A 27,048-nucleotide genomic window follows, 5' to 3' on the forward strand; every position below is an offset into this window, starting at 1 on the left:
CATGACAGAAGAATTATCATGCTCAGGGAAGCTACATAAAAAGAACTTTCGCAATCGTTTCCCAACCATGTCCTGTTGCTAGAAGCCTACAACTTTGACACCATATATTCAATTTGCACAACAAACATATTACATAAACCATCCTTGTAATCACACAGCAACTTTTTAACCATTAATAACTTCCACCAGTACTGGCATGCTACCACCCACATAAAGCCATTACACGGACATGGAAGCAAAACCTGCACCCACTCCTCTAGATGGCTTTAAGTTCGTAGTATCAATCAAATACAAAACACTGCCAAAAGCAACCTAATATTCCACAATGGCGCAGTGGCGAATGGCGACGGAGGGGGTCTGTGCTCACGTTAGCCAGAAGAATCAAGGGACGGGATTTGGGGGAAGAAGGGCTATTCTTATTCTTCTAATGTGTTTTTGTGATGGAACATACATCTACTACGGTGCTAACCCTTAAAAATCCAACAAAGGATAGGATACGGTCCTATGCAAATACATATGAGAAAGACCAACTAAAATATTCTGGCCTCAATAATATTTAATAAATAAATAAATAACATTTCACCGAAAATGCTAACACGTAAAATTCTGCTGTCATAGGAATGAATGAGCCACAATATCTGAAACAACAATTCCAGATAAATTCAGGGAACATGGCTATTCGCTGCCCCTTTCACTTTCACCTCCAATAATTGCAAAGGTGTACAGGAGCACCTAGAAATAGTATCAACTTGTTAGAGGCTTAGCTTTGCGTATATGCCCCATGCTATTAACCAGATCCTTGCGGGTGCACACAGGAAACATGTTGATGTCCTTTAACACTTTCAGCCGCCAGAGCACATATGGGAAGCTCAGCTGATCCCGAGAAGTGAACCGCACTACTTCATTGAACCATAGGCACATTAACATATTCGTCAATGGTGTATGCTCCCTCACAATCACAGACGCTTCAGCTAGAGCTGCAGGCACCAAAAACCGAGAGAACTCAGCATTCAAGCAGATTCTTTTAACCATCGAGCCACACCCACACTGCCACAGCTTCATAGGCTGATGTATTAAGAATTGCCTCAAAACATTAGCTCCCGTGTTCCTAACAGAAAGCGCCGCTACAATTTGACTAATCTAACCAGTTACATATATTCCTTTTCAATATGTTGCATTAGACTCGGGTAAAGGGGTAAAGGTCTAAGGTGCGGGCATGTATCTAAGCATCACACTCCTAAAATTTCATGTCCAAATGCAAAGTATATTTGATAGAATTTTTCTATTTAAATTTAATAGAATTTTTAAACATCACTCCTAAAATTTCAAAATTTTAAATTTATTTCATGTATTTAATAGAAAGCGCTACTTGTAAACCAATGAAGAAATTTTTATGCATAAAATGAGAGTTTTATGCAGTTCTATAGAGTTTTAGTTGTTTATTTTAACGTATTTATTGGGCTCTTATTCCACCAATCACATTGGATATATATATATATACCTTATATTTTACCCAAATGTGTCAACTGGCAAATATAGGCAAATAAGATGTAACAAATTAAGGTAAGAGCTCTCGAGGTAAAGGATAGACTGAAAATAAAGTATGATCTCAACGTAAGAGTTGGATATTGGACATAACAAATTAAGTGAAATAACTACTCCACCTAAGAATATTATGTGATAAGGCATCTGGTTAGATACAGAAAGAAATTTAAAATGCTACTCTGCCTTATAACTGCTCCTTATATTTAAACAAACTTGCAAGGGCTGATTTCAGTATCATTTTTTCTTTAATATCTTATTACTTACCATTTTATTCTTCTTGAGAAATAAGATATGAAACTTACCCTTCTTCCCATTAAATCTTTTGTCTTCAGGGAGGCCATCACGGCGATACTGAGTCAACTGCACCTCAACTTCTTCTGGGGTGGCTTTGTGTTTCTTGACAATGGCCTTTGCCTCATCATACACACTACTCCTAGCTCCATGTTCTGAAATTGCAATCACAGAATTTGACCGCCAAAGAAGGGCATCCAAAACACCTAAGGGGTCCCTTCTAAATTGAGACTTCGAATCTACCCAAATAGAATATCTTGCATGAGGAAACAGGCGATGACTCAGCATCTGACAATAGAAAGAAGAACAAAATTTGTCACTAAAAGATTCTGTGATAGCTAAATTAAGAATCTATCATTTTTCTTAGTCCCTTTTACCATAGCCTCACAACACGACATCATCTGTTCATTTTAACAAAATTGTTGTTGGGTCTCGTAAGTTTCAGAACTGTCAAACAAGAAAGAAGAGACCAGACACCACTACACAAAGGCAAAATCGATGCCCAGGGAGCACATCTTTCAGTTTGAACTGAGGCACACCCATAGTGCTTAGTTGTAATAATTTCTAGGTAAAAAGCCTCCACAGGTTTGTGCAAGCCTACTGATGAAATGTTTCATCCCAGATCTTGTGCCAAGAGATAAAAAGTATGAATGACCTTTATCATGAAATAACAAGTAAAAGTGTCATTTTCTGGATAATTTCAAATTTTTGTTACAGCAAATTAGTCACGAGAAAATTAGTTTCACAAACGTTATATGATTGGATAAAATTCCAGAGTCATTTAAAATGCAATAACATTGGATGGATTTCTAGAGAGAGATAAATTACATTAAGGATAACACACTGTTTGCACATGTAACTTTGCTACCTTAGGGATTTTACCATTCAACCTCTGATCACTGAAAGGGAGATTCCTAACAATGACAATGCGCCATTTCCCAATAAATTGGTTCTCACCAATTTTATGTCCCTCTGCCTCTTGTGCAGCAAGAGTAACTTCATCCCAAAATGCCACATAGCAAACCTGCATCCATCAGGCATTCTAAGCATACAAGTTGTAGTGAGCCCAAGAAATTCAGAAACAAGAATCTTGGTTAAAAAATAAAAACCTTTCTAAGTGAAGATTCTGACATTCCAATTGGTTGATACAAATCATCACCACCGCCAAATGCACAAGTAGACAATGCAATTTTACAAGTTTGCAGGTAACTTTTGTCCTCATCGGAAATCTTGAACCCTCCATTCTCACTGTAGAAACCACAATGTAGTAAGGCTGTTTTACTTACCTGTAGATTCATTTGTTTATGGCCATCAACATTAAATTAAAATTGATAAGCAACATTCAGAAATAAGTGATTCCTAACAAGTAAAAAATCATTAGACTAAAAACAGGGAAAAGAAAACAAAATAGAAAAGTTCACTATAAGTGGTACAACCTACTTACAGAAAATTGAAAGAAGTTAACTTATGTTGCATTTGAACTCTGACTAAATAATGTAAACCGTGTTAAAAAAACTCAAAATGTAGCTTATAACCTTGAAACTTTTCTCTCTCTCCTCTAGAGTTTGATATCCTGTAAACAAGTTAAATCTTGTGCCTTCCATATGATGTTCAGAATTGGTAACATTCCCTTCTACATAAGGTTTATCATTATCCGATATGTAGACCACTTTCATAACAGGACTAGTGAGTTCTTTGTCCAAAGGAATATCCAAGTGCTCAAGTTCTTCAGGAGGTAGTAGCTTCAAGCAACCTGACATGATCAACACAAGCGTGTCAAGGAACTGCCTTTGGTGTCCATCATGTAGGAAATGCGGAAACGAACTCAATATTAGCAATCAATCATATTTCAGTTTTGACAAAAGACCATTACTTTGAGTACTTCAAATCCCAAGGTATGATATAATATTTTACAATTGCAAATTACTTCGAACAATGGCACAACCAAATTAAAAGCAAACAATTGCATTCATATACCACTGACATTGATAGCTTGCATACTAAATGCAACTTCCTGATCATTTTTCATAAACTCAGTGTTATTAAAGGCCCAATGAGCAAAAAGGTGCACAAAGGCGTTGGAGCCTAAGGCGCAAGGTGAGGCACGTGCGCCTAACGGAACTAGGTTCATGCTAACCAAAAAAATAATAATATATATCCTAATTGAAGAATAAGATATAAAATAGGTCATAACTTCTAATAACATATTCACAAACATGTTATCAAGAAAATTAAAAAATTCAACATATACTAACTAAAAAAATTATTAAAACAAGTTATATATCTGTAAATTTCAGCAAGGCACATTCCATCATATTTCAACATCTTGCATATAAACATCACAAAAGTTAAAAAAGAAAAAAATTTAAGTCAGCTTAGATTAAATTTTAAACAAATTATAAGTCTTAAATCCTAATTAAGATTAACTAATTATGAATTTTAAATAATCTAAAATTCATCCACATCATCAAGATCAAACATGTCATGACCCTAGGGTTTAGCTAGGGTCTTAGAAGTAATTGGAAGGAATTTGGGGAAGAAACGTAGAAGAAATGAAGGGGGAGATTGCAGAGAATTAGGGAGAGAAGGAATGGAACAGTGCTGAACGAGAGAGGGAGGGAAAGAGAGAGATATTGTAATTTCATTAATCAATTCATGCATAATCCCTTCCTACAGCTGAGGCAATATATATAACCTCACTTAGCTATCAAACAAAGTTCTCCAACCAACTAAGTTACAAGACAAAAAGGGAAAATAACAGAATAACAACACCCATGTGCTATAACTGAATTACAAAAATACCCCATAACTGTAATTGTAACTCAATTACAGCTTTACCCCTATAATACCCAAGGTCGTGACAATTCCCCCCTTGAAATGTTTCTTATTCCCAAGAAACTTATTACCACCTAGCCGTTGCTTCTTTATCCAATGCCCATCTTCACCCAGCGGTTTTTTCTTCGCTTTTCCTTCTTCTTATCTTGTTTTTCCCTTTTCTTTTGCCTTCTCTTTTCTTTCTCCTCAGCAGCAACATCATTATGTCTTGCTGCCACACCAATTTCAGCCATCCACCTCTTCCTTAGTGCCGTTAAAAATGGTTCCAAATGTGTCGTCAGCCCTACAACCCCCTCCTCCAACTCTTATTGCTGCAATGTTACCTTTGCTTTGTCTTGTGTGCCCGTGCCAATGACATACATGTGAGACGTTCCAAGCAAGGTGTCCGGTGCAATCCTTTGTTCCTTCTCTTTAGGCTCCTTATTCTACTGTTTCAAGAGATCAATGGCATCAAGAGTCTCAACTCTAGTGGCAGTGCTTGAGAAGTTGCCAACTGATTGAGTGACATCCTCTACTTCCTCCTCCCCAATCTCTTCTTTCATGTACTCCTCAGCCCTCTCCACAGCCAAGACCAAGGGAGTAGTATGTTTAGACCCTTTCATATCTTCAATAGGGGCCTCCTCCAGTGAAAATTCTTTTACTTGTTGGTAGCTAGAGTACACCAAGAATTTACTTTCAGCAAGGTTGTCCTCATTTGGCTGCTCCACTTTAAGGAATTCCTCTTTGTTTAAACTCCTGCGATAATCATCGAAGTATTCAATAGGAAAGTTGTAATGATACTTCTTGATTAGTATCACTGCAAACTCTTGTAGCTTCTTGCGGAACATACGGCCAAATTCCTCGCACTGTTCATGAATCCCACTGCTTGTTCCTTTGTCCCTTCGGCTAGACTCATTCTCAAACTTCTTTCCCCATATTTGATTCTCCCGGCTACACCGTTGCTTATCCTTGTTGCTGTCAACTGAAAATGCAGCCTTCTTTGGCTGCCATTGAAGCTCCATTCCAGCTGAAAATGAAGCATTCATCTGTTGCAATTGAGGCTCCAATGGTCTCCTACGTGCACTGCTTTCCAAGGCTTCACGAGCAGGACATTCCATTGAAAATGCAGCATCTTTCGGCTGCAATTTAGGCTGCTCTCTTGCATGAAAATTAACCACTGAAAATGCAGCATCATTCAGCTGCAATTTAGACCCCAGTTCAACTGAAAATGAAGACTTTTTCTGCACACTACTTCCCACGGCTGATTTCTCACAAACAAGACACTGGGAAGACCAGGGAGTAGGAGTTCTATACATACTGAATCCCACACTTCCCTGAGCTAATTGACCCTACATTAGAATCACCTTAATGTAATTCAATAGCCTAAAAGCACCCGCTCCTCTTCGTCTTACCAATTCGAACAAGTTAACCAGATTTCAAAACTAAATTTTAGAGTTGCTCACTGCAATGGTCCATTGTACCGCTTCTAACTTAGCAATTGGCTGCTTGAATCCGATTGCTGTCCTGATTGGTCAACCACAAAATTTACCATATCTGTTTTTCTTTTCCACAAATTCGAACCAAGAGCCGCCGAGAAGTTATAGCCTATGAACAATCAAAATTTATCCGTCGAAACCCACCCGAGAGCCGCCTCCCGATCTATGCAGCAACCAACACAGCCCTCCTAGATCTGAATTTCAGCGCCTCAGATCTGGGTCCTCTTCCTGGATCCCCAGAATTTAGCGACAGTAAGAGGAATCGGAAGGTGGACAGTGGCCGAGATCCGTTGCTAAGGAGAAACAACCAAGATCGCCTGGGTTTGCTTGCCTCAATCACACACAGCGACTTGGATCCAACTACTAAGACCACTGTAATTTACACAAGCTGTTGGAATTGAAGGCCAAGAATGGTAAAGGAATTGGCCAAGGGTCACTTACCTGCGACGCCTTCCAAGTTCGAGTTGAGGGTGCTCGCTTGCTTGGAGATTAACACCTCCCAACGCCTAATCACCTTCCAAATGTCCAAAGTCGCTGGAACACCTCTTGAATCTATTTCACCTTCCTTGTTCGTCTTCAAGATCCGATCAATACTGTTTGGTCTTGCTTGCCCACAACACCAAGTTGCTTGCACCCCAGCTCCATTCGTGGACCTCGTTTAATGCCAAGAACACTACTGGCCTTGCTCGTCTCACCGTGCTAGATCCAATTGCGATTGTAGCGGATTCAACAATCTTCTCCGACCGACTCCTCACCCAATCACCGACCACGGCTGGAGGACCGCAACACTTTTTGAGTTCGCCTTGATCAACAAGCCCTCGGAATCCAACTGCAATGGCGGTAGACTCCGATTGTACCACCAAAATGGTTCGACTTCGCCACCTCGTCAATTCCATGTTGTTTCCGGAATCGCCTCCTGCGACTTGTTCGTTTCCTCCACCTATTGCTGGTCAGCTTCAACACCTACCGTGGATTGGTGTCCGTCGCTGCTCTCCTTCAGATTCGAGTTGACACTCACCCCTTGGCAAGTCGGAATCGACTCCAAGATTCAACCAGGAATATTCTGGTTGTTTCTCACGAACGACGTCCGTTCACGTCACCCCACTGTCCGCTTCTCACGAACAACTGTTGTCCGCTTCACTGGCATGCTCGCCGGTCGACCCAACTCCGTTCAACTGCAAGGCCGTCAGATATGGTCGAAATCACCTTTCGACCCAAGTGAGCAGCACACCATCGAGCCCCGGTCGGATTCGCCTTCAAATCAGAGTCGCAACAGAAACACAACAGAGGATGGTACTTCCCTGATACCATTTGTCATGACCCTAGGGTTTAGCTAGGGTCTTAGAAGTAATTGGAAGGAATTTGGGGAAGAAACGAAGAAGAAATAAAGGGGGAGATTGCAGAGAATTAGGGAGAGAAGGAATGGAATAGTGCTAAACGCGAGAGAGAGAGAGAGGAGGGGAGGGAAAGAGAGAGATATTGTAATTTCATTAATCAATTCATGCATAATCCCTTCCTATAGCTAAGGCAATATATATAGCCTCACTTAGCTATCAAACAAATCTCTCTAACCAACTAAACTACAAGACAAAAAGGTAAAATAACAGAATAACAATACCCATGTGCTATAACTGAATTACAAAAATACCCCATAACTGTAATTGTAACTCAATTACAGCTTTACCCCTATAATACCCAAGGTCGTGACAATACATTTCCATATTTTCATCATTAGAAGCACTATCTCCAATATCCTCTTCTTCCACAACATCTCCTTCTCCATATTCATCAAGTTCAAGAGAGTGTTGTATGGAGAAGCCGAGAAGGGAGATGATGCAGTAAGTTTGAAGGAGATGTGTTGTTTGAGGAAGGGAGAGCCAAGAGTCTCTTTGGTTTGACAGCCTCTGCAAATTTCTTTCTTTTTTTTTTATCGGCTATCACTCTTATTTTGGTTTTCTTTTCTTTTGATTTATTGTTTATTTAGTTTTTAGTTGTAATTGAAATTGGAATCTGAAAATTTTTATTTTCCAATTAGGATTCTATCAAAAATTACAACAATAAACACTTAAACAATAAAAATAGTTAAGAAAAAAAAAAAAAAAGCCAGGCACACCTAAGCCCAAAGCTACACCTAAGGGCCTAGGCACACCTAGAATGCTCCCGGGCAAGTGCAGGCACGCTTGGCTAGTTTGTGCCTAGCTGGGAGCATTCCAGGCCCCTAAGGTGCGCCTAGGTGCGCTTTGCACCTAGGCACACGCCTTCAATAACACTACATAGACTAAGCCCTAAAAGAAAATTTTTGATATTTTATCCTAGAAAAAAGAAAGGAGAGCGGTAGGTGGGAAGAAATTAAGATTCCAAATGATATTATTTTGTCTGCTCCGGGCCCCATCAAAGACATTTCATCTTCAAAATACTAAAAGTTCTTTAAAGGGCATCATCACCGGTGCACAAGGCTCCCTGCTTTGTGAGGGCCAAGGGAGGCTCATATTTGTACACATCCTTTACTTTTACCAAATGCATGTCAATAAACAAACACATGCATATCTTCCCCTCACCCTTCACAAGTTATTTCTAGATTTTATTAAAAAATAAAGAAAAGTATAAAGTTGAATATAGAGCGCAAAGCATAGTTCACAAAAAAAGGCATACCGAATGCACAAGCCTGCCGTTTTGCAAGAGTTAGGAGGTCATGTTTGTATGCAACCTTACCTTTGCTTAACAAAGAGGTTATATCCACAACTCAAACCTGCAAATCTTATCATTATAAATGAACAACCTCATCCTTGCTATCAAGGTTGGGGCTCATAAAGTACATTTTATAAAGCAATAAATTCTGTTCACCAACATTGACCAGGAGCATCCACTTAGCAATCCTATTAGTCTAGGATGAGGCATACAAGAGGCAGACATGACATGTAATACTTGGGCGATCCTGGAATATAACATGTTGTTTCATTGAGAGCCAAGTGTGAAAAGAGATTAGAAACTTTGAGGATTATTCTGATCTATATACATGCCCTAGGTACGTAGAGAGTAGATGATATAATTATCTTAGGCAGGTATACTGGGGATTGCAAAAGTACATTTTGCACACCAAGAGAAATTAGAGCATATCAGACCCAAAGGGGGCTAAATCCTGTTAGTCTTGCCTAACAAAGATATGATGGCCTATGCATATAAAGGCTGATATTTTAGAGTTGACATAAAGGTAAATTAATATTTAGAAATGATGACAAAGGAAAAGAAAAGACAAAAAGGTAAGCCATGAAGTGCCTAGCCAAAAGGGAATTCTAGACCTTTCCATAAACAGCTGAAGCCTTCTCACCTTAAAAAACTTGGCTAAGTGAAAAGTGGGAGAAGTAGAAAGAAAAAGAGATGAAAATGAGGAGAGGTTTTTGCCGGTTAGTGAGAGCCACTTGAGTGCTTCAAAACAGGAAGCTTCAACCCTTTTAAGGATCATCTGAAGGCGTTCTTAAGTTGTTTAGCAAAAAAAAAAAAGGGTGCTCTTGAGTTTTTTTTTTTTTTTCTTTTTCAAAGTCTATGAAATGTTGTCTCACCATTTCCTTGCATGGGTTTTGAACGTGTCTTGTTCTTATTTTATGAATCTAGAGCAAGCTTGAATGTTTTTATGTTTTCCCTAAAAATTTGGAGTCACATTTTGCTCTCAAAACACTTGGATCAGTAAATTAATCTCTTAGTTTTGAAGCTCAGAGAGATCAGATAGGATTTATCTAAATCACTCCAATTATATTACCAAAGTAAAGACAGGTATGTAGGATTATAAATCAAATTCTACTCCGATTGTCGCTGGTGTCTGTTTACAGATGAAAGTGAACTATTTTCTGATACTTCTCTTTGTAGAAGAACTGTGAATTCTCTTCAGTATCTCAAATACACAAGACCAGAGAAAGCTTATACATTCAATAAGCTTAGTTAATTTCTTGTTTCTCCTAAACAACAACATTGGGTTGATTGTAAATGACTGTTGAGATACGTAAAAGGCAATATTGGTTTGGGCTTAAAGTTTAAACCACCAATTTTGGATCATGAAGTCTTTACTGATGTGGACCATGCTGGCAGTGACTAGACGCGTGTGCTTAGGCTGCTAAGCCTTTATTTTTGTAGCTATGCTTTTATTTGTAGAGGGAAATTAGCTTACTGGAGGAATGTTCCAGTAAAGCAAGTTGTAATGCAAGTTGTACTGATTCTAGAAGGATTCCGCAACCGTTTTTGGCGCCAAATCCAAGCTGAGGCAGTATAAAAATGCTGACCCAGCCATTTGAAACTCAAGGAAATAATACTGAATCAGATCATTTCCCTCCTCAATTCTCTCTCTCCCTATTTCTCTCTGACTTTCTCCCTTAATTCTCTAATTCTCTCCTTTCCCTCTCAAATTCCCGCCTAATTCTCTCTCAAATAGAGGAGAATTCCCCCTATCAAATCTAGGATCTAACATCTTAGTATCAGAGCAAGTTCCTAGTCGGCAATCTTAAAGCGGACAAACCATGGCTGACAGTACCTGAATGAGGCAGATGGAGACACAACTACAGCAAGTGACAACATCAATGGTGGAAATTCAGAATCATGTGGAGACAATGGAGGAGAAGAATTAGTGGTAGATCGGAAGTTGGAGGTGGTTGCAGAGAAGCTTTGAGGAGATATGGGCGATCAAATCAAGGAGGAGATGCGAGAATAGGGCAATTTGCTACGCGATCAACTGCAACAATTCGTGCTTATGTTCTCCAATCAACATCAAGTAAGAATTTCGCATGATTTCCCTCCTAAGGATTGGTTGGAACCAATTCTATCGAGAATTGAGACCAGCAACCGGAATGTCAGATCATCGGAGTTCGAAGTAGATCCGTCCACGGTGGGAGAGAATGTGTTGGAAAGGAGGCAAGAGATCCCAACTCTCCCACACCATTCCAGTTTTTCGATGCCCAAACTTGAATTGCCTGTATTCGATGGGCAAAAGCCTTGATGGTGGCTAAGGCGTTGTGAAAAATTGTTTGGGATCCATCAGGTGGCAAGCAATCAGAGGGTGGCCTTGGCTTTGGCCTACCTCAATGATGTTGGGGACATATGGTTCCAAGGGTGGTCTAAAGTGAGAGAAAGTATAATTGGGATGATGTCACTAAGGAGTTGTGTGTGAGAGATTTGGTGAAAGGGGCATGATGGATATAGTAGAGGAGTTCAATCGATTGAGACAGGAAGGAACGGTGCTAAAGTATAAAATGAAATTCAAGGAGTTGAAGTCTAATGCTGAGCAAAAACCCTTGCATGACAGAGGAGTATTTTGTATCTAGTTTTGTGGGGGGATTGAGTGATGAGCTGAGATAAGCCGTGAAGATGTTAAAGCCAAAACAGAGCAGGAGGTGGCAGAGGGGGCCTCTTTGCAGGAGCTGACAACTGAGGCACTAATGAGGAAACAAAAAGGGCAGGGTAAGGGAGGAACTCCAAGAGTAGTCCAATATGGTGGGAGGCTATGTTAACTTAGGGATCACTGGAAACTGATTTCTTAGATGGAAGTAGTGCCTCTCTCATGCGCGCACACTCACGGATTGATTGAAACAAACAAAAACACAAAACAACATAATATTGAATTGAAATAGAGATAGAAATAGAAACATAAACCAACAAGAAACACCGGATTTTATCCCGGTTCAGTTCACTCTTGGAGTGAACCTACATCCAGCCTTAGAATCCTCCTGAGAGCAGCCTTACATTTTTGACAACCGATCAGTACAGCAATACCCAAGTACACCCTCAATCCCTCACCAAGATTACAAAGGTCTATCTCACTTTCTAGCCTTTTCTCTCTGAACAAAAACTGAAGTTGCACTCTCATAAAATGAATTCTCAATAAACAACTAACCCCATGCCCCCTTATTTATAGACTAAGTGGGCGGACATTCCAATACAAATTACCGGAATTAGTTATTACCGGTTTTAACCTCCCAACTTAACTAAATTACAGTTTGAATAAATAAAACCACCTATCTATATTTTAGCCGCTTGACTTGACTGCCTTCACTGATCTTAGGTTTAACTCTAGGCAAACTTCTAACAGGCTACAAGGGAGGGAATCCCTGAAGGCCAGAGCAGGGGTTAGATATTAAGTGGTCCCAACATCCACCCAAGCCTTATAGCCAAGGGATAAACTCATAGAGAAGAGGAGACAGGCGGGATTGTGTTTTAAATGTGTTGATAAATATTCACCATGGCATCAGTGTAGGAAGCAACTGCTACTGTTAGAAGGAGAAGAGAAGGATGAAGAGGAAGGCCTGGCAGTAATGGAAGAATTGGGGGAAGAGGATAATGGAGCAATCTCATTACATGTCATTAAGGGAATGGCCAGTAGCAAAATAATTAAGGTGGAAGAAAGGGTACAAAAGAACACCCTGATGGTTTTGATCGATAGTGGGAGTAACCACAATTTCATTGATGAGGGGGCTGCCAAGAAGATGAAGTGCCAATTGTCGAACGCTCAGCCACTATCAATGACTGTGGCTAATGGGAACGGGGTGATAAGCAAGTTTGTTTGTTTGGGATTTTGCTAGGAAATGCAAGGTGAACTTTTTGAAGCTGATTTGAGACTCCTAAAACCTAGGGGATGTCACATAGTGCTGGGGGTAGATTGGATGAGGGAAGTATGTACAATCAATTTTGATTTCAATAAAATGGAAGTGTCCCTATAGAAAGAAGGAAGGAAGGTGGTTCTCCAAGGGAATGTAGAGATAGTGACTTGCAAACTGATCAAAGGAAAGAGGCTGCAACAGCTGTTTCAGAAGAAAATGTCCCAAGTGGCACAGCTGGACACCAAGGAGGAATGGGAAACACATGGGGATACAGAAGGGAACAACTCAATATCCAGCCATAAGCAGCCTCAAGCTACCTGGCAGGTACATGAACTGACCTTACTTGATTTATTATTGGTTGAATACCAGGACCTATTTGTAAAGCCCAAGTCCCTTCCACCCGAAAAACCCTTAGACCATTCTATACCTCTTTGACCAAATATTGAACCTGTCAATATCAAATCTTATAGATACTCACCCAAACTTAAAACCGAGATTGAAAGATTGGTTAGGGAAATGCTATACCAATCAGTGATCAAACCCAGCCGAAGCCCTTTTGCTTCCCCCGTCCTTTTGGCCAAAATGAAGGAAGACACATGGTCTTTTTGTGTTGATTATAGACAACTAAACGATACCTATTATTGAAAACCTACTTAATGAACTCAAACATGCCTCTCTTTTCTCTAAATTAGACCTACGATCAGCTACCATCAGATAATAATGAACCCATCTAACATTCCAAAAATCGCTTTCAGAACACACCATGACCATTATGAATTTACTGTTATGCCTTTACTAACGCCACTGCTACATTTCAAGCAATTTGTCTTAATATCTCAAGAAATTTGTGTTGGTCTTCTTTGATGACATCTTAATATATAGTTCTTCCTTCAACCAACACCTAGAGCATCTCAGGACTACTTTTGAGGTCCTGCAATTCAACCGATTGTACCTCAAGAGGTCTAAGTGTACCTTTGCATAGACTCAGATTGAGTACTTGGGACACATTATATCTGTAACACCCCGCTCCAACCGAGAGGCGTTATAAATGCGGAAAACATCTTCACGAATTTCGGGGATACATTTTTTTTTTCCTAAATATGTAATATAAGCATCTGTACGTGAATAGCACACCAGGTAAGTTCCCAGGACAGAGAGGTGGATCACATGGGACACACTTAAATACCAAGTCTTTCCTTAGCCAGAACTTTCCTAGACATGCACTTCCACTACATAACACTTAAATCCATAACTTCCCCGACAATCCCGATTACCTTCTCAGCACATCAAACTTATAAACATCAAGCTAAGACCAGTGTTCGAAAATTCGGCCTAGGCGCCACTTAGGCGTTGGGCCGCCACTGGCCGCGGCAAATTAGGGCTACTCGGCACCCCTATGCGCCGGGTCGCGACGGCGCCTAGTCGGACCAGGCGGCGCCTAACCGCCTGGGCAACCGCCTGGGTCGCGCGCGGCCTAGGCCGCTAAGGTCGTGTGCGTCCTGGGCCGACCTTATTTCCCCCTCCCTTTCTCTATTTCCCCTTTCCCTTTCTCTCTCTAGTCGTTCATCGCGACTCCTCTCTCTCTCTCTCTCGCCTTCGATCTCCTCTTGGTCGTTCGTTGCCGCCATCGATCTCTTCTCTAGGTCCCGCTCTCTCGTCGCCGCCGACCTCACCTGTTGATCGTTCTCTCTCGTCGCCACCAATCTCATCTGTTGGCTGTCATCTCTCGTCGTCGATCTCGTCTTGCTGCGGTATGTATCCATCTTCCTCCGCCTCCGGTTATTTATTAAAAAACATTGCTTGCAGCAACGTTGTTGTGCTGCTTGCCGCAGCAAGTTGCTGCTTGTTCTTGTGTTGCTACTTGCTTGCTGCTTCAACAAGCAGCAAGCTTGCATTGCTGTAGCAACTGTTGATCTAGGATACCAATTCATTAAATATCTTTTTAATTAAATTTCAATGTCAATTATTCAATACTCAGGGAAAAAAAAAGAAAATAGGAAGTGAAATGACGTCTAATAGGACTAAAAGTACGGGAGCATCGTCCGATGCCTCCTCAATTCTTAAAAGGAAGTCAAATGATGTCGGATGGGAGTATGGAATGTTAATTGATCCGAAAAATATGGATAAAATTAAATGTAAGTTGTGTGGTAAAATTATGTCCGGAGGTGTTTACAGAGTAAAAGAACACATTGGCCACATTTCTGGAAATGTTTCTGCATATCCAAAATCTTCTCCGACTGATCAATCCAAATGTAAGAATGCTATTGCTGAAGCAAAGAATAAGAGGAAAAATAAGAAGAAGGAGAAAGATTTGATGAGATCAACTGTTAATATCTCTGAAAGGGTGGAAGGGGATGATGAAGATGAATTGCAAGAGTTAGGTAGCACAAAAACGTCTCGTACTCTTAGCCCTATGGATAAGTTTACTAACTCCATCAACCCTGAAACTTGTTTGAGTGCGAGAATGACCCAAAGGCAACAAACTATTAGTGAAACACTATTTAAAGAGAGAACACAGTCTGTTCGTGAATATTGTGCTAGATGGGTGTATGAAGCTAGTATACCTTTCAATGCTATTGACCATGATAGCTTCAAATTGTTTGTTGAGGCGGTTGGTCAATTTGGGCCAGGCTTCAAACCTCTCAATCAATACCAATTGAATGAACTGTTATTAAAAGGGGAAGTTGACAGAACAAAAGAGTCATTAAAGAAGCATGAAGAAGAGTGGACACGAAATGGGTGCTCCATTATGACAGATGCTTGGACAGATAGAAAAGGAAGGAGCATCATGAACCTATGTGTTAATTCTAATGCAGGTACTGCTTTCCTTTCTTCCAGAGAGTCTTCAGATGAAGCACATACAAGTGAACTCATCTTTGAGTATGTGGATAAATGCATTGAGAAAGTTGGGCCACAAAATATCATCCAAGTAGTAATCGACAATGCTGCCAACAATATGGGAGCGGCAAAATTATTGAAGGTGAAGAGGCCAAATATCTTTTGGACCTCATGTGCTACTCACACCATCAATTTGATGCTTGAAAGTATTGGAAAGCTGCCGAGGTATAAGAAAGTCATTGATTAGGCCAAGAGTTTCACAATCTTCATTTATGCACACCATAAGACGTTGTCCTTAATGAGGTCATTTACGAAGAAGAGGGATATAGTGAGACCAAGAGTCACTAGATTCGCTTCTGCTTTCTTAACTTTGCAGAATTTGATGGAGAAAAAGGCCCAACTGAGGGCAATGTTTACCAGCTCTGAATGGGAGGAGAGCAAATGGTCGAAAATTGTTAAAGGGAAAGTAGCCTATGCTACTGTGATGAGCATTGCTTTTTGGAATGGTGTGACTATATGCCTTAAGGTTTTTGCACATTTGGTGAAGGTGCTTCGAATTGTTGATGCAGATAGAAAGCCTTCTATGGGCTTTTTATGTGGAGAGATTAAGCAAGTAAAGGAAGATATTAAGGAGGCCTTAAATAATCTTGAAAAGAACTATAAGCCTATTATGGAGATTATTGAAGCAAGGGTGAAAGATAGGCTAGATAGTCCATTACATTTTGCAGCTTACCTTTTGAATCCCTACTACTTTTTGAAGGATATGGATATACAACTTGATAATGAAGTGATGGATGGGCTTTTTAACTTTGTGGAGATGTTTTATGATAGTGAATTGTAAGGCCATGTTATAAATGTTGAGTTGCCAAAGTATACTCGTAAAAATGGAGCTTTTGGAAAATCGTGGGCAACTCAAGGGTGTGCGAAAAATGATGACAATTATAATCCAGATATAAAATTCCTTTAATCCTTTCTATTGTGTATTAGTGTATAAATTAAATTTGTTTACTTTATACTTGTTTGACCTATGTAGTTACATGGTGGATGACTTATGGAAATCAAATTCCAAACTTGCAACGAATGGCGAGAAAGATTCTCTCGTTAACCACTAGTTCATCCGGTTGTGAAAGAAATTGGAGCACTTTTGAAAGGGCTAGTGTATATATGAATTATATTTATTTAATATCAATTAGTTATTCTTATCTAGTTATCATTTATATTGATATTGCTTTTATTTTATTTATGTAGATACATACGAAGAAAAGAAATAGACTAGACATGAATCGATTGAACAATCTAGTCTATGTTTAATTTAATGCGAAATTGATGAACAAGCACAAAAGGGAGAAGCAAAGGAATGTTGATGTGCTACTTGCTAGTGATGCTAGTAATGCACAAGGATGGATCGTTGATGGAGAAGATGACGAAGAAGTTGAGCCTGGTACGGGGCTCACTTGGGAAGTGATTGGTGAAGCATCGAGAGCAGACGAGATGCTTCAAGCTCGAAGAAGTTCTAGGATGAGAGAGCTTCATGAAGATGATTTTCAATCAAAAGAAGAAGATGAATAAGAAATCAATGAATTTGATTTTGAGTCCGATGAAGATCGTGTATTGGAGGAATATGGAGAGAAAAAAGACCAATTAGATAGTTAGATTCTTTGGATATGGTTTATGTTGTATTATTGCTGCTTCTACCTTCTTGAACTTATAACTAATATAATAGTTTATTTTCGGAGTCTTAATTCCATTATTTCACTTGTCTTTTCAACTTTGATTTACCTGAAAATAATATCAAATTACATCAAAAGGTTTTTAGAAAAAAAAAAAAACATCATTTTTCCTAGTCGGCCTAGGCACTAGGCCCCAGCCTGGCGCCCGACTAACGCCTAGCGCATTTTTGAACACTGGCTAAGACAGGTAATATCATCATAAAACAATTGCGGAAGCTTGATCGAAACCTGATGTGGTACATAACCGAAATCATCTCATACATAACATCAAAACTATATCATCGTCTAACATCATCCAACTGAAATACATATAATCTGAAATATATATACTACGATCCACCTACAAGTTGTCGTCAGTCCTCGGCAATTCTTTTCTATTTTGCACTGCTACCTTCACCTGGAACGTTGAATATTCTAGGGACAAAAATCCGAAAATTAGATGCTGAATCATTTAAGTGAGAATTCAAAAACATTTTCATGAATGTATGCAAGACATGAAACAACAGAAAATCATGACAAAACCTGGTCCAAGAGAATCCCACACAGCACTTAACCCTAACCAGGGAAAATGCAATCTCTCTAAAGGCAACACAACAACATCGACACATTGGTACAACACAGTCCTGGCTTAAAAGGGAGCAACGTCAATGCATGAACCCGGGAATCACCCCGTCATCATTACGTTCCCACTCAGAAGCTTACGGAGCACGTGTCAACACAAATCCTGACCAAATGATGCTCAACACCATCCTGGGAATCCACGTCCACATTGAAAACAATACTACTGTGCAAAGGCCTCATGGGGTCCTACCTACTCGTAGCCCCGCCACTTGCCGATCCGGGTTGATGTCCACTCTCAGCCCCGCCATTTATCGATTCACAAGGGTGGTGTCCACTCTTAGCCCAGGTCGACAAACTGGGTATTTTCCCTTGGCAAGCTTCCCTAGTACTGTCACTTCAAGTAACACATCATAAGTTGACATCCCATCCCATATGTACAACCCGTCACCCTAGTGTAACTTCCCTTGCCACCAAGCCTGGCATGAAAACCGAGGCGGTCATCCCAGCACACAGCTCGAGATACCCCTGTCTGACAAACACACTTGGGAACTTACAGCTACACTATCGGGACAACATCCCAGGTTGACATCCCATAAAAACATGCCAATGTCACAAAACATAACTCGATGCATAAACAACATTTCATGTACACAATTTATCGCACAAAATTCAATGCACATGCATAAAACATGACAGGACACACCTGAATGAAACCAACCAAACAACAACAACACAACAACAACATATCCAGCCTAAATCCCACTATGTGGGGTCGGCTACATGAATTCTAAACTTACATGTATTTCTGTCTTTTGTCATATCTTCATTTAAGTTCATACACTTCATATCAAACTTTAATGTCTCTCCCAAAGTCTTCTTGAGTCTGCCTCTACCTCTTTTTTTGACTAATTGTTCCATTTCATCAACTCTCCTCACAGGAGCATCTCTTAGTCTCCTTCTCACATGACCAAACCATCTTACTCTATTCTCTCTCATCTTCTCCTCGATTGGCACTACTCCTACCTTATTACAAATAACTTCATTTCTAATTTTATCTTTTCTTGTATGGCTGCACATCCATCTTAACATCCTCATCTCCGCTACGCTCGTCTTTTGCTCATGCTGGTATTTGACTGCCCAACATTCTGACCCATACAACAAGACTGGTCTTATAGCTGTCCTATAGAATTTTCCTTTCAGTTTTAATGGGATTTTACCATCACATAACACCCCTGATGCATTTCTCCATTTTAGCCAACCTGCCTTAATTCTATGTGTGACATCCTCATGAATTTCTCCATCTTTTTGAATCACTGATCCCAGATATCGAAAATGGTCTTTTCTTGTAAGATTTGGTCTTCCAATTTTATTATAACATCCTCTACTCTTGCATTTTTACTAAATTTACATTCCATATATTCTGTTTTATTTCTACTTAATTTAAGTCCCTTAGATTCTAAATTGTTTCTCCACAACTCAAGCTTAGCGTTCACTCCTTCTTTTGTTTCATCCACCAACATTATGTCGTCTGCAAATAGCATACACCACGACACCTCTGTCTAAATATCTTTAGTGAGTTCATCCATTATTAAAGCAAATAAGTATGGACTTAGTGCCAAACCTTGATGCAGTCCTATTGTAATTTTAAACGGTTCAGTATCCCCTCTGCATGTTCTGACATTTATCTCTGCACCGTGATACATGTCCTTAAGGGCTTGTATATAGGCTATTCGGACTCATTTCTTCTCTAAGACCCTCCATAATACTTCTCTAGAGACCCTATTATAGATCTTTTCTAGATCTATAAACACCATATGTAGGTCGTTCTGATGATCCCGATACCTTTCCAATAGGCAGGCTAAAACCATTCACATGTAGCAAAACATTTGCATGGATCAAATCAAGTTTATAAGAGGAGAACAACTTTGAATAAACCAATTTTGGGGGTTAGAACTCTCACCTTTGACAAAACTCAAGGTACCTCGAAAAGCGCGCACCGCCTCGATTTTCGTGCCAAACTCCAAATTTGCACAAATCACATCACTTTAATCCTCAAGGCACCCTAATCAACATATAATAATCAAAAACCTATTTTTCTCATAATTTCTTCATTTTCTCCCATTTTTGCCTCTAAAAATCCAAATAAATCTCTCCAAAGCTATTTTCTCCAATCTTTCTTCACAACAAATCATAATAACCTATGAACATCAAGAGAAAATTACTGGACTTACCCAGATGGTGCGTTTTCACGCAAAACGAGACTCTTTGATGCTAAAACCAAGACATCGAGAAGTCTAAATCCAAATCTTTTTACACAAGCCTCTAGATCTCGATTTTATAGGAATTTCGAAAAAAAATTCGCAATTTTTGGAGCTCGGATGCGCCCTCACTCGCCCATACAAGTTGCTCCACGCGCCTCCAGTCGCAAGCCCCAGCTGGCGCGTGTCCCACATGCGCCGATCGTCTTCAACCTCCAGATTCCGGCCAGCTCGCAACGCCTCTGGTTTAATGGCCATATCTTCTTCATCCGAACTCCGATTGACCCCCCGTTTGAACCTATAGCTTCCTCTTTTCGCCCTCTACAAGATAATACCTTAAAATCCCTCAAACCGAGCCATTTTCAAACTGCTCAAGCTCGTTTTTCGGCGAAGCTCGTTTTTCCAACGAGGATTCGGATCTCACTCATCTCTCAACCAAAATGGTTCAAATTGCACAGAAATGAAGCTTAGGACATGGGCAACAAAAGCCCTTTATCCGATTCCCCCAATTCATTCTCAAACTTACGGATCTAACATCTTAATTTTTCAAAGGCATTCGACTGTTGCTATTTATAGGCAACCCGAGCTTCCAAACGCTCAAGGCTTGCTAACCCGACCCCTTTGAGGCTTCTACCACCCCTGGATCGACCCAATTGCATCTAAAACCGACCACATCATGACTTGCAAAGCTTCTAAAAATTCGACCAAACTTCTGATCGGATATCTTCAAAATTCGGCCGCCCCGTGCCCGATTGTCGGCCCAAACCCGACCCTGATGCATCCCCGACCCATTTGCTCTAGTTCCCAACTGTCGATAGGCGCTGGTCGGCGACTGGCAACTGCTGGTCTTCCATGGCAGATTGGTTCCCTCCACAAGTTTAAAATATTGCACTTTTGCCTCACTTAATTTTGACTCTTATGCCTTGGCCCATTTTCACAAAGCCCCTGAACTTTCCAATATTGCCATTGAGTCCCTTAACTCCTAAAAACTTTCATTCCTTCTCGGAAGATTCCAAAAAATTGTCATCTCGACCTCTCTCCGGGGAATTCGGTAAACTACACTTTGGCCCGAATCTTTGTTTTGGCCTCAAACCCATTCGTTTCTTCCAAAAACCACTGAATGGTTGCTCTACATACCAAATATGAACTTCCTGAAACTTTTGTTTTCATTTCGAGAGTCTCCTATGATTATTCGATTTTACAGCCTATCCCGTAGCTACATTTTTAGCTTTACCGAAAACTATTTATGTTCAATTTTCTTTCGACGCCATAAATCATTCTTTGAAATACTCGACACTACCATATCATTTTCTTTAGGCATCTTGGCTCCAGGGTACTCCCTGCAGTCGATTCGGTCAATTTATCAGGCTATTTTGTTACCTATTTTTCTCAAATCCGATTTTTCTAATAAAATATTCATTTCTTAAATAACCCAAAGTTCTCGGGTATTACAATATCCAAGGCAGGAGTTGGCACTGATCCTAAGAAAATTAAGGCAATAACTGCACGGCCAAAGCCCACTAACATCAGACCATTGAGGGGATTCTTAAGGCTTACTGGGTACTATAAGAAATTTGTAAGGAATTATGGGTTGATCAGTAAACCATTAACTGAACAATTGAAAAGGGATGGGTTCAAATGGGATCAGAGGGATGAGGAGGCATTTGAGCAAGCCATGAGTGAGGTGCCCATGCTTGGGCTTCCGGATTTCAGCAAGCCCTTCACACTAGAGATTGATGCTAGCAATGTGGGAATAGGGGCAGTCTTATCTCAAAAGGGTAGGCCCTTAGCTTTCCTTAACTAGACCCCAACTCCAAGACATCAAGGACTAAGCATTTATGACAAGGAGCTTATGGCAATATTAATGGTTGTAGACAAGTGGAGGCACTACTTAGAGAGAGGACAGTTCATTATCAAAACCAACCACGAGAGCCTCAAATTTCTATTACAACAGAAGTTACATTCCCACCTACAAAAGAAGGGTATGGCTAAATTAATGGGGTTAGACTATGTAATACAAGAAGAGGGAAGGCGAATGTGGCTGTAGATGCCTTATGTCACTGCCAAGAGGAGATTGTGATAGCTGCTATCACAATAGTGGTTCCTTATTGGTTCCAAGAAGTGACAGGGAGCTATCAGAAAGGAACATGGGCAAGGGAACTACTACAATAGCTTAGCATTAATGGAGATAGCAAGCCAGGCTATGTGCTCACCAATGGGTTGATAAGGTACAAAGGCAGGTTGGTGATTGGGGAGTGCGAGGCACTAAACAACCAAATTCTTAAGTGATTACACGAATCCCCACTAGGGGGATACTCTGATATTCAGAACACATACCGGAGAATAAAAAAATTTTCTATTGGCCATAGCTTAAAAAGAATGTGATGAATTGTGATGTTTGTAAGAGGTGTAAGCATGAGACAATGGCTCAACCAGGCCTATTGCAACCAATAGCCATTCCAGAGAAGGCTTGGACTAATGTAACTATGGATTTCATTGAGGTGTTACCAAGGTCTGAACGAAGAGACTACATTTTGGCAGTAGCAGTGTTCTAAAACAAGCTAGACGCTAGTCGGGCGCCAGGCCGGGGCCTAGTGCCTAGGCTGCCTAGGCGGGGCCTAGAAAAACTGTTATTTTTTAAATTAAAATTCATATTATTCTAAATATACATACAAATTAAAATTCATATTATCTCAAATATACACATATAAATTAAACAAAGATCATGAAATATTAATATATATTATTAAATTTAGAGTTTAGACTTTGTGAAACACAATTTATAGGCATTAAAAATAATAAAATCAAATAAAGACATAATAACAAAATACAACACTTGGTGGAGGAAGAACAACTCAGCAAAATACAAGCAACAAATTACAACTAGCAGCAACAGCAAGCAGCTGCAACAAAAACACTCGACGAAGGAAGAAGATCGAGAACCAGCAACGCAAGAGATGGTGGCGGCGTGCGAGCACGAGAGAGGCAACAACAAGCAGCAGCAACACGAGCACGAGAGAGGCAACAGCACGTTGCTGCTTGCTTACTGCTTACCAGAGGAGGCACAGGGTGAGTGAGGAAGATGTGTGAGCAAGCACGAGAGAGGCGACGGCGGCGGTGTGCGAGCACGAGACAGCGGCGACGGCAACTCTGCAACTGCAAGAGACGGTGGCTGCGTGCGAGCACGAGAGATGTGACAACGACAGCGACTTTGCAACAGATTGTCGGTGGCGGTGCGCGCGAGAGAGAAGGAGAAATCGACGAGAGAGAAGGGGTAACGGGTAAGGGAAAACAAAACCCTAATAAATTTATACTAATCCATTCACGCGGCCGATTAGGCCATAATCGGCCAGGCGGTTCACACAGCTAGGCGTCCGCCTTGGCCGCCTAGGCGCTACCCGGTACTGATTAGCCGGGCTGGCGCCTAAGGTGGCCGATTTAGCCAAAATCGCAGCGGCCAGCGGCCGCCTAGGCCGCGTTTTAGTTCATTGGGCAGTAGTCAATCGATTTACAAAGTTTAGTCACTTCCTTGGTTTATCCCACCCTTTTATAGCCCAAGATATTGATAGAGTTTTCTTGGACAATGAGGTGAAGTTGCATGGGGTGCCACAGTCCATTGTATCCAACAAAGATAAGGTATTTACCAGTTTGTTTTGGAGGGAATGGCTAAGGTCCATGGGCACTAAGCTACACATGTCCACTGCCTACCATCTAGAGAAAGATGGGCAATCTTAGAGGGTCAATTAGTGCCTAGAATCCTACCTAAGATGCCTATGTTTTCTACAACCAAAAGGGTGGCACAAATGGTTATCTGTAGCCCAATGGTAGTATAATTCTTGCCACCACAATTCAATCAATATGACCCCCTTTGAAGCCTTATATGGGTACAAACCAACCCTCTTACAGGCTGTGGAGGAACAAACTACAATGTCAGCGGTTGGAGCTTACATGCAACAAAGATGGGAAATCCTAACACTATAGAAGGAGTTGGCTAAGGCACAAAACAAGATGAAACAAATGGTTGATAGGAGGCGTAGTGAAATGGAATTTTCAAAAGGAGAGGAAGTGTATTTAAAGTTAAGCCACCCACACCTCAGAGTTCTCTCTCGACAACCAGTGTCTAAATTGAGCCCCAAATTTTATGGACCATTACCAGTGCTTGCAAGGGTAGGACAAGTGGCCTATCACTTGCAATTCTCGGAGGGATCCCAAATACACCCAATATTCCATGTCTCCCTACTCAAGAAAAGAGTTGGAACATAGGTAGCCAGCCCATCCCTCCCTCCTAATCTAAGGGAGGAGGCAGAACCAGAAACCCTTACTACCATCCTAAACAAGAGGATCATCTACAGACAAGGAGCTCTTATCACTCAGGTGTTGGTCACATGGTCCTCTCTTCACTCAGACAACAACACCTGGGAGTACCTGTCAAACCTACTGAGGCAGTTTCCCAACTCGGCTAGCCTGCTACACATTTCTTGAGGATAAGAAATGACTAATGGAGGGGGAAGTTGTCACGTACTTAGGCTATTAAGCCTTTATTTTTGTAGCTATGCTTTTATTTGTAGAAGGAAATTAGCTTACTAGAGGAATGTTCCAGTAAAGCAAGTTGTAATGCAAATTGTACTAATTCTAAAAGGATTTGGCAACCATTTTTGGCGCCAAATCCAAGCTGAGGCAATATAAAAGAGCTGACCCAGCCATTTGAAACTCACGGAAATAATATTGAATCAAATCATTTCCCTCCTCAACTCTCTCTCTCTCTCTCTCATTTTCCCCCTTAATTCTCTAATTCTCTCATTTCCCTCTCAAATTCCCACCTAATTCTCTCTCAAATAGAGGAGAATTTCCCCTGATCTGACAACGCTCAATAGGTGGTCTACGTGTCTATTCTGCGGTAATTTGAACTCATGGAGCTCTAGAAAGCAATCAATTGTATAAAAATCTGTTGGAGAAGCAGAGTATCATGCATTAGCAAAATGAGTTACAGAAGTCTTATGGCTTAAATCTCTTCTCTTGGAACTTGGTTTTCAGTTTTCTTCAACACAGATAATTTGGTATGATACTACTGCAGCCAAGAGTACCGCAAAACATCCTATCTTTCACGGGCAGACATATTGAAATAGATGTTCACTTTGTTCGTGAGAAGGTCAAAAATGTTGATGTTGAAGTGCAATATGTTCCTCTTGAACATTATAAATGCTGACATTTTTACAAAAGGCTTATCAACAGACCATTTTTCAGTTTCTCCATTGTAAATCAATCTGGCAATTTCACCACAGTTTTGTTTGGGGGGAATGGTAGACATAAAAGGTGCGGCCAAGTGAAATCCTGTAAGCTTGTTAGCTGAAGCTTAAGCTGATGCGGCAGCCTAATAACAAGTTTGAAGATCATTACAGATCAAGGGTTGGAGATCAAATCTGTTAAGTTATCAATGGCCCAGATCAATCAAGACACTTGTAGTTGGTTTGAGTTTGTTGCTGATCAGTTTTACACTTTTATATAAACTCGCATTTATCAATTTGTATGACTACTGAGTTAACATTTTCAGTTCAAAATATCTTTTCTGTTCTTCTTGTTTTAAGAGTAATTTCTCTTTCAATCTCTAAATTAAATTCTAATTTCACAGATAGTTGGTGGTGTTGACAAATACATGAGATCATGGACCAATACAAGGGGACTCTAAAGTTTTTCTTATAAATCAGGAGCTTAAAAACGAACCTCAAATCAAATCAAGGCAGTAAATAAAAATGGAGATGTACATAAGCATACGACGTTCCAAGATTCCAAGGACTTACGTTCTCTCACGCCACCGACGATCCGAGTGGTCGGATCGAGGCGATTCAAATTACCTTGCAATCTCTTTTCCACAGGCGGTCCAGGTTTCTTCTGAGAAGCGAGTCCCGCGTCGACAGCTGGACTAGGTTTCCGGCCGATTCTCGAGGCCTCGAACAAGAGCAGTCCAGCGGCGGGAAGAAAGAGCAAGACCGGCCACCACCGCAGTAGCTTCCGGAGAAATCGCTTAGCAAAATCGTTCTTGCCTCGAAATCCCAATTTCTTCCGCTTCCTACGGACCCGAGGTCTCATTCTCCCAGCAAGTTCGTCGGAGTCCTCGTCGGAGACAGAAATCGATATGCTGTTGTTGAACATTGAGGACGATGGATGAGCAGCTGTGATGTCGCCGACGGTGGGAAGATACCTTTGACAGTGGCGCTGCTGCTCTTCGAGAGAGTGCTTGCTTGTGCTCTGTTTGGAATCCAAGCAGCACAAAAGAGAGAAATTATTTCACCGGTTAGGTGCACCGATGAGAGATAGGTACCTGCACCCGCTAACTATGAGAATTTAATCGCTGAGCATTGCAATTTAGCGTGAATTACATCGACCATTTTTCAGATTCGGAAAAAATACACGAATTCACTCTTGATATATTAGAAGGGTAATGCTAACCATGGTCCTTACGAAAACATGTTAAATAGAAATGAATATACCTTGCGGTGCAAGGCAGTGGTCGAGGTGTCGGAGGTGGTGCTCGCCGGACAACAGGGAGGAGAAGACGAAGGCTACGTTTGAGGCTATGGTAGTTTGTGGCGGTGGCTCCGCCGGGAAAGAGAACAAGGAGAGCTGATGGCTTGCTATGGTGATTCTGGTGGCAGCGGGGGAGGGCCCTGAGATCGGAAGGAGGGAGACGGAGATTCGCCGGAACAGAGGAATGGTGGAGCTCCCCGTGGAGATGGAGGGAAGCAGATGGTAGTGACGACAGGGCTGGGCTCACGGTGACAGAGAGCACGCGGAAACGGTGCTGATGGAGGGGGACGCCACCGACGCCGGCGTCAGCGCTGGAAGAGACAGGGAGGGGAAGAAATGAAGGGGGCTGGGCAGCAGCTCCTCTTTTGACAGAGGAAACCCAGGGTTCCATATGCCCGCGACCCGTTTG

At 41.0% G+C, this 27,048-nt stretch overlaps 1 protein-coding gene across 5 annotated transcripts; it reads right to left on the minus strand.

Moving 5' to 3' along the window:
- On the minus strand, positions 1-27,048 carry LOC127802069 (probable hexosyltransferase MUCI70). 5 transcript variants are annotated; one of them, XM_052337745.1, is made up of 7 exons: positions 26,603-27,048; positions 25,967-26,433; positions 3,372-3,589; positions 2,946-3,122; positions 2,705-2,860; positions 1,848-2,124; positions 1-977 (listed from the first exon to the last, which is right to left on the minus strand). In XM_052337745.1, exons 2-7 carry the CDS (start codon positions 26,262-26,264, stop codon positions 745-747), a joined length of 1,359 nt encoding a protein of 452 aa, XP_052193705.1. In that variant the 5' UTR covers positions 26,265-26,433; positions 26,603-27,048; the 3' UTR covers positions 1-744. The 5 variants fall into 5 exon arrangements, with proteins under 5 accessions (XP_052193705.1, XP_052193704.1, XP_052193700.1 ...); XM_052337744.1 differs by having other exon boundaries at positions 38-977; positions 25,913-26,360; positions 26,603-27,047; XM_052337740.1 differs by having other exon boundaries at positions 38-977; positions 25,913-26,433; positions 26,603-27,047.

This window comes from Diospyros lotus, chromosome 5 (genome assembly GCF_014633365.1).
Source record: "Diospyros lotus cultivar Yz01 chromosome 5, ASM1463336v1, whole genome shotgun sequence".
NCBI lineage: Eukaryota > Viridiplantae > Streptophyta > Magnoliopsida > Ericales > Ebenaceae > Diospyros > Diospyros lotus.

Bases quoted from the DNA above. Each gene is read 5' to 3' on its own strand.
- LOC127802069 (XM_052337744.1), bottom strand. From the start codon at position 26,264: ATGTTCAACAACAGCATATCGATTTCTGTCTCCGACGAGGACTCCGAC. The intron at 3,590-25,912 runs GTAAGTCCTTGG...TGATCATGTCAG, and splicing joins CGTCGGTGGCGTGAGAGAAC to GTTGCTTGAAGCTACTACCT. The intron at 2,861-2,945 runs GTTTTTATTTTT...TGATGGATGCAG, and splicing joins CAGAATCTTCACTTAGAAAG to GTTTGCTATGTGGCATTTTG.